We start from the raw sequence: 12,869 nt of genomic DNA on the forward strand, positions 1-12,869 counted from the left end.
CAGATTAACTTTTTAGTTTAAGAATATTCCATGTAATATTTAGGCCATACTTAAAATATTATTCATTATTTATCTGAAATTTCACATTTAATTCGAGTTTTGATATTTTTATTTGCTCCATCTGACAACACTAGTGATGTTTTGGATCACGTTTGTTATCTACAAATGGGGATGAAAAATTGTTCCTTCTTCTTAAGATAAATTATATAAAGAACCTTGCTCAGGGTAAAACCTTAGTTATTTACCTTTCAAATCAGTACACTTTAAGGGCTGAGGATATAGCTCAGTTGGCAGAGTGCTTGCCTCATAAGCACAAGGCCCTGGGTTCAATCCCCAGCACCGCAAAAAGAAAAAAAAAAAAAATCAGTACACTTTAATAAGAGGAAAAGTGACAAACTGGGGCAATTAATGGTCCTGGACTCACTCAAATACTGTATATGGTTACTCTTACTGGACGAACGATTCTCTAAACAGCAAGCCGAAAGTTCAATAGAAATCTGGACACAGTCGCAGCCGCTTGGCGACGTCTGCGGAGCCGCTGTCCAAGCAGCAGCAGGAGGGTGTGCATGCAACATCCCACCACTCCGGAAAGATTCCGCCTGGTTACAGCGAAATCGGTGGCCGAGACTCTGCGCACGCGCACAAGGACTTCTGTGGCTCCGCGCCCGCCCGCCCCACCCGAAGGAGTCACGTGGGCGAGCCGTCGCGTTGGTGGTGAGACCCGGCCTTGTCACGTGATCTTGGCCCCAGCTTCGCACAGGGATGGAGCCGGAAGAGGGGACGCCCTTGTGGCGTCTGCAGAAGCTGCCCCCGGAGCGGGGCGCGCAGGTGAGGGGGCGTGGGCAGCGGCGGCGGCGCTGGCTGCGGGGCGGCCTGGCGAACTGATCGGCGCAGGGCCACCCAGGCGCTTTCGCGGGCTCCCTAGGGAATTGGAGGAAAGGGACGGAATTCCGGTTGTCAGGGCCCTTGCCTTCCCTGGGGACCCTGGGAGGCCGAGACTTGGGGCTCCACATTGGCGCTCAGGATCGGCGCAGCAGCCCCTAGGGGTTTGCGTGCAGATGTGCCACCCGGCCGCCTGAGCCCCTGTGGGGGGGCCCACCTGCTCCCACGGGTCCGGTGCTCCTGGGCTGGGCCGGGTCGTGGCCACCTACTCTTTGAAAGCTTTTGCCTGCCGTGGAGTCGGTGGTTTGCAACCTCCTGTGTACGTTTCATTCATTCATTAAACACATACCTCCCGAACGTCTGCATTTCTAGGCGTCCGGTACAGTACTGGGTGTTAAGGATACTTGGTGACTTGGAGAGGACCCTGCCCCCTTGAGGGCGACAGAAAAAAAAAAAAAAAAAAAAAAAAAAAAAAAAAAAAAAAAAAAAAAAAACTAGGTAAGCACTACCTAAGGTGTAAAATAACCAGGTGACTTCGGTGAGTATGGTCTCAAGAGGTGAGGTATCTGTTGACACCTCCAGTCTATGAAGAACTGGCTTATTCTTTCAGCCCATTTTCTGTTGAAGTATACAATAGGTTGAGTACCCTGTGGGGGTTGAGTATACCAGGGATGAGACATGGCTTGTGTCCTGCTGGAGCATCTTTTATGGTGGCCAGTGCCGGCCTTCCTTTTTCCTCTGTTCCATTCGTAGTGGGTAGTGTAGGGGAAACAAGGGGATTAACTTTCCTTCTGCCAGGATCAAGAAAATCCAGTAACTCTTGGCTGATTTTACAAATGAGGAATGGGAAATGTCAGCAGAGGGCTTGAATAATTTGTCCAAGAAAGTTCAGCAAGTAAACGGGTAAAACTGAAACTTTTACTTAAATCTATTGACTGAGCCTTCTGACCTTCCACTCTCCTGCTTTCATTCTGTCCACTTCTTGGATAAGGTCTGCTAACTTTACTACCAGAGGTGTTGGTGGCTCCTAAATTGTTGGGACCGTCCAAAGTCTCTTCCTTGAGAGTCAGGCTTCTGCTACTGGCATCACAAATTCATTGTGTCTTTGGCTGAGCTACTCTCCTTTCCTGGGGCCCTACTTCCTCTACCACCTTATTTTTGCTTGGTGATATGACCACTTTTACCCACTCAACTTGAAATTCTTGAGTCTCATGCTTGGTATCTCTTTTCACATCTTTTTTACAATCTCATTTTGAGTGTCCTTAACAATTATGGTTCCTGTAATATCTTTTCATAAACTGAACAGAGGGGTATGGAGATGGAGAGCAGAGGGATTGGGCTTGGTCCCATTCTTTCTCTTTTTCTTTCTTTATAGCCCCTATCCTGTTATTAAACATGTAAATAGGTTGCTTCCCATTGGATGTTGAGCACAGATGGCAGTCTGGGCTCTTTCTCACTGTGTGTAAGTCCTCTTATGATTTGGACCCTACCCACATCTTTAGCCTTGTCTCCTCTCACTCTTCCCTACCTTGCAAATTACCCCCTACTCCCAAGTCCAACAATGGTGTTTTACACTTTTGTCCTGTGTATATGCAGTTGCTTGTGACTGCAAATGCCTTTCTTGTTTGTTTGCCTGGCCACCTGCTCATCCTTACCCAGCCACAAAGAAGAATGAAATAATGGCATTTGCTGGTAAATGGATGGAACTGGAGAATATCATGCTAAATGAAATAAGCCAGTCCCCAAAAAACCAAAGGCAGAATGTTCTCTCTGATATGTGGATGCTAACCCACAACAAGGGACAGGAAGATTAAAAGTTCATTGGATTAGACAAAGGGCAATGAAGGGAAGGGGGGAATAAGAAAGACAGTGGAATGAATAGAGCTTATCTTTTTAATCCTTATTATACGAATATACAACCAGTGTAACTCTATGTCATATACAACCACAATAATGGGATCCTAAGTGGAACAAGTGATACTTATTCTTTGTACGTATAATATGTCAAAATACACTCTACTCTTATGTATATCTAGGAAGAGCAAATAAAACCTCTTCCTTGCTTCCTCTCTCTGCTCCTTTGCCTCTTCTGTAAACTTCTAATATAGCCCCTGTTATTCTAAATGCACTTATTTATTAAAAATACCTGCCTTTTTGAAATAGACTTTTAAAGCTCTGTTGTGGTAGAGCCTCATTTATCCCCATTTTTCTCATGTGTAAAATGGGAGTAATCGCCATACTTACCTCATAGGGCTGTAGTGAAGATCAGTATAATGCTTGGTACCTAGTTAGGGGTCCACAAATGGTAGCTGTTACAGTTTTCTTTGTATTTCCATTACCTTAGAGAATAAATGCAATGAAGTGTTTATTGCATGAATAAATTTTTTAAAATTCCAAAATATATATACCCTCTTTATTTTTCAGTTTGAGTTCTGGGTTTTGCTTAAGCATGGGGGTAGTGTGGGTTAAAAGGGGAATATATGTACAGAAGTTTGAATGAATTTTAAATTGAGTATGTTTGTTGATTTATGGTACATAAAAATTCTGTTTTATCATGCATTATTCAATTGTGAGGAAATAGAATTTGCTTATCTCTGTTCAAATATGAATGATTTTATAGGGAAAGAGTTATGTGTTAAAGTGGAGACGAATATGATCCAGGGGAGAAAGCGTTGGAAGACTTGCCTCTAAAATGTTATTTCCAAGTTATGTGAATTCAGATACTACTTTCATAAAATTCAGGTATCTCCTGAGATAGATAATTATATTAATCTTTGCCTGGAATAGTTCTGGCATGGCAGATTTTCAAATATGTTGAAGACTTGAATAATCTTAAGAGTGGTAGTAGAGAAAATAAGAACAGAAACTTAGCAATGTTACCAAGAATGTGCAGCATGATGAGGGTAGGTGATGTCCTTATTTTGTACTTGAGGAAGCAGAGACATGGAATGTTTAAGTAAAACTAGCAAGTAGCGGGACCAGTATTCACACTGGCTAGTTTTGCTCCAAAACTCAGTCTTCATTTGTGTGTTTAGTTATACATGTTTTGGGATTTCAATTACTGATAATTAAGGTAGGATAGAGAGAAAGGAATACAAAAAAGGAAAAGAACATTTCTGAAGATCTTGGAGTAGAGCAAAAGAAGTAAATTTGAATGTTGTGAAAATCGGAGCAAAGCAAAACGAAGGTTGTAGAGCTACAATAAAAGACTTTGATGAAAAAGTCAGATCGTTTGTTTTTGCTCATGGGTATAAATATGTGTAAAGATCCTGAGGTTAACTTTTTATACTTAGCCATCTTCCTTTCAGGAATCTTGGAAAACCAGCACTATGTCTTTAAAATTATTTTAGCTTCTGAAGGTGGACATAATAATGGAAAGTCTGGAAATTTTGTGGAGCTCTAATTTTTAACTGATAAGAATAATCTTAAAAAGATTTTACATTTCTGTCTCAGCTGCTCTTACAGATGACAGGAATGTCTCCCAACATTTGTTTTCTTAGAGGAAGATAATTCCACTTTATAATTTTACTTATAAGTACATTTATTTCCCTTTTTCTTCTCTAGCTTCTTCACAAAATAATTGATGGCTTCTGTGGCCGAGCTTATCCTCTCTACCAGGATTACCACAGTGTTTGGGATTCAACAGAATGGATGAATGTTTTAGAAGATGTTACCAAATTTTTTAAAGCTCTAGTTGGTAAAAATTTATCTGATGAAGAGGTAACTTTACTCTAAATCTCTGTACTTAATAATGAATAATGCCTAGTTTTTTAAAAAAAGTTTTTTTGTAAGTTGGTCTTTAGAGCACTACATGAGGGCCATTATTGGTAAGTACTGACTAACAACAAGAACAAAAACCTCATAATTCTAAGTAAAATCTGTTTACAGTAATTCTGGGGTTTGGCCCTTTTTTGGTTGTTCTTTCTTTTTGTTTTATTTGTGAAACATTTAAAGCATGCCTGAGTCAGCTTTTCAAGGGTAGACATCTTGAAGTGAAACTGCCCGACCATGGGAGATCCTTCTTCCACAGAATTGCTTTTGCATCTTTGCCAAAGATCATTTGGGCTTATTTATATATGTTACTCACTTTTTAAAGAGAATGGCCATGTGTGGGGATCTGTTTCTGTACTCTTTATTGTATTCCATTGTCTGTATTTGCCAGTTCTGCACTGCTGAAATTACTGTAGAGTTAAAGTACACTAAAATTACACTAAGTCTTGATTTCCAGTATAAGACCTTCCACTTCATATTTCTTCAAGATTGTCTTGGCTAGTCTAGGTCCTCTGTCTTTGTGTACATTTTAGAATGGGCTTATCAGTTTTAACAAAAACAAACAAACAAAAAAACTGTTTTAATGGGCATTTTAATGGGTGTTGCACTGACTCTAGTTCTTTTAGGGGAGAATTGATAACAATATTTACCTTTCTAGTCTGTGAACATAGGATAACCCTTCTTATATTTTATTAGTTTTACTCTTGTCTCTTACTGTTCTGTAGTTTTTAGTGTAGAGATCTTGCCAGTATTTCCTGGTATTTATTTTTAATTAAATGATATTTTTGATGTTCTTTAATTTTGTTTTCCAGTTGTTTATTGCTAGTATGTAGAGATACAGTTTTTTATACCTTTTTTCTATTGAACAGACATTTAATTTATAAGATCTATTTGTAAGTTTTTAAGGGTGAGGGGATTTATATGCATTCTTTCTTTTTTTAAATTTTAATACCTTTTATTTCTTTTTCCTACTTCATTGCATTGGCCAATACCTTTAGGACAGTATTGGAAAAAAAGAAAAAAACAGTGTTTAGTAGACATATATTTTATTCCTGACCTTAGGGAGAAAGCAAACACTATTTTACCACAGTATGCTAGCTGTATGATTTTATAAGTAATAATTCACAGATTAAAGAAGATTCTTAAATTCCCAACTTTGCCGATAATTTTTATCATGAATGGATATTGAATTTTATTGTTTTTCCTGAATTATTTTTTTCACCTTTATTTTGTTAATGTGGTGATTATCTTTGAATATTAAAGTAAACAAATTAAATTTGCCTTGCCAGTATAAATTTTAATTGGTCATGATGTGTTCTTATGTATTTCTTGGATACAATACACCAATATTTTGTTTAGGTTTTTTGCATCAGTATTTGAGTGACTGTGGCCTGTGGTTTTTTCTTTTTCTGACATTTCTTGTCAAATTTTATTCTGGGCTCATCGAATGAATTTGGGAAGCATTTTTTCCTTTTCCTGTTCTTTGGAAGAATTTATGTGACTATTCATTTAGAATTGAATTGCTGGGGCTGGGGAGATAGCTCAGTTGGTAGAGTGCTTGCCTTGTAAGCCCAAGGCCCTGAGTTCGATCCCCAGCACCCAAAAAAAAAAAAAAAAAAAAATTGAATTGCTTCATTTTTGGATACTTGGGAATATTTTTAATCTTTTCTTACCAGCTTTGATTTAGTTCCACAAGTAGTCAAAAAAGACACACAGTATTATTTCAGCCCTTCATGGTTTGCTACCATGACTCAGCATATGGTTTATTTTAGTGAGTCTTCCATATACAATTGAAAATACTGTGTATTGTACTTGTTGGGTATAGCATTCTGTATATCAATTAGGTTAAGTGGAAAGATAAGTGTTTTTTAAATCTTCTGTGTCTTTGCTAAGTTTTTTCTTTAAACCTTTTTCTGTCAGTTACTAAGAATTCTGTTAACATTTCTCATTATGAATATACTTTTATCCATTTTTCTTTTTAGAACTGCCAGATTTTGCTACTCTATTTTGAAGCTATGCTATTAGGTACACACTAATTTATCATTGTTAGGTCTTGGTGTTGAATGGCCCTTTTGCCATCCTCCATTTCTTATAATGCTTCTTGCCTTAAGGGCAGTGTTGTTTGATGTTTTAATTCAGCTCAGTCAGCTTTTGCACTCCTCAGGTGTATTCACTTCCATGCTGCTTTATCAGTCAGCCATTTTTCTTTACTTTCTATTTTATAGGAATTTGTTAAACCTATTTGTAGGTTATCCATTCTCATCTTATTCTTTGGGTAATTATAGAAGTATTATTTCTTTTTTCCTTTCACTATCATTTTAAAAGGTGTGTGGTGGGAGAGCGGAACTGTACGTTACATGTTAAGCAGAAAAACCCTTTCATTTATATTCTAACCATTTATTTTTATTTTCATAGACACTTCAGCAATTAAACCATTTGAATTCATCTCATCAAGAAGCTATCATGAAATGCTTGAAAAGTAGGAAAGATGAAATTAAGCAAGTTCTTTTAAGAGAAATAGTTGATATTTCTTCTGCACAGCTACAGGATTTTGATTGGCAGTTAAAGGTGGGAATCTGTTTATGAGTATTTTTTTTTCATTTTTTGGATATAGGAACTATTCTTTTTTATAACATATATCTAGAATTTCTTTTATTTTGAAAATGCTTTGTTCCAAAGAAATATCAAAGATCATCTATGTTACACCTTTTGCATTATCTTGGACATAAGAACACTACGAGCATCCAATCCATGTATAGTAATAGTGCATTGATAGTTAATTTAACTATACCTATAAATCTTTAAGACCTATAAATCATAAATGGTGGGGCAGTATATACTCACCATATATATTTAGTTAGAATTTTCTAGACTTTATAGCTTTCTAAATATTGATGAATATGATACTACTTTTGGGAGGATGATCTATAATGTGCTTATTGAAACAGAACTTTTGAAACATTTTGAAAAGAGAGTCATGACCAGTAGGGTTGATAAAGAGCAATTTTAGATCAACTTTCCATCTTTTATAAAGTACTTAGACCAGTAGATGAGGAGAAAACAAGTATACTGTGTTCCTTGATTTTATCTTGACCCTGGATAAAGTGCCTCATATTATCTTGGTGGACTAACTGGAAAAAAAGTTGGGACAATAACACAGGTGACTTTGTAACTGTGTATGTAACTATCCAAAGATAGATGGATTGTGTTAACCAAGAAAGTCTGTGGTTCTGATGTTGGCCCAACCTTCTTTAACATTTTTATGAATATTACGCTAATCAAATTGAAGAGTGACATAAAACTAGAGATGTAAATATATAATCAAGGTTTAAAATTATTTTACCTCTTATACTGATGGACCAAATGAAGCAAAATAAATTGATCAATGATCTTCTAAGTAGAGGATTTTTCATTTAAATAAATATTTTATGTTTTTATAAATATAAAAGAGGAGAAATATTAACAGTATCTCATATGAGACATGTTTAGTAGTTTTGGTTTACCAAAAAGTAACTTAACTGATGTTGGTTCAGTATGGTTTGTTAGTAGAAATGCAATGCTTCAAGCAAGGGATAGTTCTAATAGTTTGTTTTCAGATGTTAAATCCTTTTAGTTAGTTTAATGATTTTTTAAAAATTCTGGCTGCCAAACTTAAAGAGATATTTAAAAAAAATTGGAACTCAACCAGGAAAGAATGACCAGGAATTTAAAATCATGGTTTGTAAAATTGCTTTAAAGCTCATGAGACCCTGCCCTGGGAAAGATAAAACCTAGTAGAAATATGACAGTTATCTTCAAAAATCCAGAAATCATATGGATGAGTGAGTAGGTGTGTGATCAGTGACTCCAGAGACTAGGACAAGGGCAAAGCTGTATCATTTGCAATAAGATGGATTTGAATTGAACCCGGGGAAGAACTTAACAACCATGAGTATCTGGAAATGATTTTAACCCTTCCTTGAGATAGTTCACTCCTCATCATTGGTGGTATTCAGGCATAGGCTGAGAAACTACCTTTTGAAAATATTGAAGAAAATTATTCATAAGGTCAACAACCAGAAGGTGAGACTTCTACATCCCAGATATTATGAGTACTGTTTTGGGGAAAGAGAATGGAGGAGATATGTGAGAATTAACTCCTCTGATGCCCCAAGAAAGGTACTTTGAGATCGCTTGTTAGGTAAAGTTTTCCTTTCCATTGCACAACAGATTTTTTTTGGGGGGTGGGGGGCAAAGGGAGCACTCCAAAGATTGTGGGGTTTTCTGACTCAGATTCCAGATAACTGAGTTTCCTTTTGTCATCTGCAGTGAAGGTTCAGCACTTGTTTCAAAAAGTGTTAATACCATAAATACTGTATTTGAGTCTCCCAATTTCTGTAGGATACATACACTCTGGAGACAGAAACTAAGTAGTGAGATAAATATGTTCAGTGTTTTTGTGGAGTGGCCCTAATTGGAAATGGTATCTTGATGACATATTAATAGTTTAATAGATGGCTGATGATGAAGTAATTAAATATCTTAATTTCTGAGATTTTAGTAGTATTTTTAGTCTCATTTACCTTTATACACCAACTATCATATTCTTGGTATCTTTAACCTTCTCTAAGAATTCTGCTACTTGTTGCATTGGACCCATTCTCTACTCCTCATAGCTCTTATGATTAACACATTAATTGCATTTCTGAAGAAAAAAAATGTATCTTGTTTAACTAGACCAACTCCCACCATGAAACTGCCAACTGGTTGTCCCTGCTTACCTTTTTCCTCTCTTTCATTTACTTTCTTTCTCTTTCTGTCCTTCAAACATGTATTGTTTTGACATGAGTTTGTTTTCTTTTTTAAAATGTATTGTTTATGAGCTCTGATGCATACTTAATATCATCCCTTCTAGTATTTATTAATTACTGTTTTCCTAATTTTAAACAGCTTGCACTTTCTAGTGACAAGATTGCTACTTTACAAATGCCACTTTTAAACCTTCATCTAGATGTAAAAGAAAATGGTGAAGTAAAACCATATTCTGTTGAAATGAGTAAAGAAGAGCTACAGAATCTAATAAATTCCTTGGAAGCAGCTAATAAGGTATTTGTTTTAATTTTATCATATAGTTTAAACCTTTTAAGTTTTGATTGATATATGTACAACAATAAAATAAAAACTGGGTTCACTCTCAGTGTCTCTCTTTTCCCTGATGTTTTATGCCAGCACAGAAAATGATTGTCCATATACTCTCATCTCTAGTTTTAGATATTGAATTAATTATAACTGGTATTTAATTTTGGGTATAACTTACCAAGTAGTTAGTTTTAAAAGAAAATTATGTTCTTTAAACAGGTGAATATGCTTTGCTTTAGTGCTCATTAATGATTAAAAACTTTTTTTTTAACATAGGAACCATGATATTAATTGATTCTGAAGAGGTTTTAGGATTAAAAATAGTTATAGTCCTGAAAACAAGTATTTTATTTAACTGGAAAAAGAAAAGAAAATTGCTTTTGTAATCCTCTAAATATAGGAGATAAAATATGACTTGTTTTTATTACAAAATCAGGTTAAGATGACATAGAAGTAATGAATGTGTAAAAATTTCATGTTTACAAAGCAATGACTAAATAACAATACCCACTAGTGTTTAATAAATGAGAAAAATAATATTGAACAGCAGAAACTATTGCTGTGAGGAAGAAATAAAACTAATGGTCCTTGTATATTTATATTCCTTTATCATTCCTCAGCAATGTCTCATGTGATGTATTCTCAGCGATAAGTCTCAGTTATTCTTACTTCTCTGGCTGCTATCGTTTTTCTTGGTCCCACCTTTAAAAAAAAACTGATAAATGTCCACTTCTTTCCATACTCTGCAGTTACTCAAACATTTTAATGCCTTGATGATTGGTTCATAGACTCAGAAACCAAACTGGTAGTTCAAACCTGGCTGTCCTTTGGATGGGGTTGAAATATGTGGCGTAGGTGTGGTGGAGCCTGGTGTAGGTATTTAATGATCTGAACCACAGATCCTATCAGTCAAGGACCAGCAGTTACTACTACTAGTTCTCCACCTCTTCTTCAGAGACTTCAGAGCATTTTATTTAGCATATGTCAGCATCATTCTGGTATTCTGATATTTTCCTCCCCTATTTGTGTTTTAAGGTGGTCCTACAGTTGAAATAACAGGAAATGATGGATACCAATGCTGTCAGATGTCACTGCAACAATTGATATGGCAGAGTGAATGCTGTGTGTTCAGAACCCCTGAGATGTATTGATACACCAGGCTGAGAGGGCAGCAGAACTGAGATTCAAAAGATAGAAGTTTATCAGCCTCCCTAAGGAACAGGAAATTACTTGGTTGATAAGAAATACACAAAATGAAAGATGAAAAAGCTGTAGTTGCAGTTTATATTTTCATAATGATTGTTTTGTCTCATTTATTAAATATTTGAGAAATTTGTGTAGATAAAATTTTATTGAAAGGTAAAAATAGGTTATAAAGTAATGTAAACATGCAGAAGCACAAACATACTTGAATATTGCTTAAAGAATTATGTGACTAGAAAGGACATGTATTATGGATATATAATTAATTTGTGATATTTAAGAATAACTTTTTTAAAGAATGTATAAGCTGCATATATAACTCAGGAGACTTCATATCTTTCTCATATTTCAAAGAAAAGATTATAAAATGTAAAATTTCTTAGAGAAAAGCTCTTTATCAGACATGAAAATGAAAACAATTTCAAATTTATGTGAATGGTTGAGTTTATGGATTCCAGAAACTAAAATCTGGAACACACAAAATTGAAAATAACATTGCTATTTTTTCTGCTTTTCCATGTCTGAATGGGAGACTATGCTCTTAGAAGATGTCATTGTGTAGTGTATATATTGTTATTCAGATATCAGGTAAGACTACAGGTCCGTTTTTGTTATAAATTCTTAATAATGAACTTAACACTTTTGGATGTTACAAATACATTGGAAAGCAGACCATTTTTAACCTCAGCTAACTTTAAAAATAAGTATTCTGAACAAATAAAAGTGTCATGTTTCATTTTTATGTATTGCTTTATTTCAAATAACTTTCCATATCAGTAGTCAGCAATGCAGAATTAATTGGTGCCTACTATTTGCAAGCTTTGTGGAACATTAAAGTATCAGGCTATCCTTTGAAATGTCCAGAGGATGAGAGGATGATAAACCTATCCTCACCTCTATTCTAATCATATAGATGAGATAGGCTTAGAGCAGTTTTACAGATGTCTGAGTGTGATCTAAGTAGTACTACTCAAAATGTGTACTATTGTGTACTATTGCCAGTCTATCAACAGTTTGTTATAGGTGGGCAGTTAGAAAGGGAGCTTGGTCCAGAATGGTCATCAATATGCTTGCTTCATCTTGCTTGCTTCATCTGGAAATTTTGGTTATGAAAAATGTACTGGTTGAAGTAAACAGTGAGTGTGCTTAGCATAGTTGTTGATTTACCTTCTTGTGTAAAATCTTAGGTTATTATGGATCAGTAACAGTTTGCACACCAGCTCTGTGAGTACCACTACTCCTGGGATCCCTTCTGAATTGCAGCTTTCTATGCAGGATCTCCTTTATAAGGAAAAAAATCTTGCCTATTTAATTCTTCTCTCACTACATGGTATCATTCTATTAGCATTTCACAGCTTTACTGAAATCTAATGGTCATACATATACTGCCGTTATTTAATGTGCACAGTTTGATAAGTTTTGAAATACAGACACCCATGAAAGCATCACCACAATCAAGACAGTGAACATTGGTCACTCTTGAAAGTTTTCTCTTGCTCCTCTTCCCAGTCTCCCCAGGTAACTGTTGACGTGCTTTCTTCACCACAGATCAGTTGCATTTTCAAGAGTTTAGAGTAAATGGGATCATATAGAATGTACTCTTTTTTTTTTTTTTTTTTTTTTTTTGATGCTGGAGTTGAACCCAGGGCCTTGTGCATACTAAGCGTGTGCTCACCACTGAACTCAATACATGTTCTTCCTAAGGAAAAGTCTGACTTATTTCAGCATCATTCATTTTGAGTTTTATCCATGTTGCATGTACCATTAGTTCATTCTTTTTTATTGAAAAGTATTCTGTTGTAGAATTCTGCTACAATTCGTTTATCTGTTTTCCTGTCATTGGATATTTTGGTTGTTTGAAGATTTTGATTATTACAGCACACAGAATGCTATGA

General features: G+C 35.7%; 1 protein-coding gene across 1 annotated transcript; it reads left to right on the forward strand.

The window, feature by feature from the left end:
- The first annotated feature begins 695 nt into the window (after window positions 1–695).
- Commd8 (COMM domain containing 8) lies at window positions 696–12,568 on the forward strand. The gene is made up of 5 exons (XM_047566666.1): window positions 696–828; window positions 4,447–4,602; window positions 7,069–7,221; window positions 9,583–9,738; window positions 10,807–12,568. Exons 1-5 carry the CDS (start codon window positions 763–765, stop codon window positions 10,825–10,827), a joined length of 552 nt encoding a protein of 183 aa, XP_047422622.1. The 5' UTR covers window positions 696–762; the 3' UTR covers window positions 10,828–12,568.
- The last annotated feature ends 301 nt before the right edge of the window (window positions 12,569–12,869 follow it).

Source organism: Sciurus carolinensis, chromosome 10 (genome assembly GCF_902686445.1).
Source record: "Sciurus carolinensis chromosome 10, mSciCar1.2, whole genome shotgun sequence".
NCBI classification, from domain to species: Eukaryota; Metazoa; Chordata; class Mammalia; order Rodentia; family Sciuridae; genus Sciurus; species Sciurus carolinensis.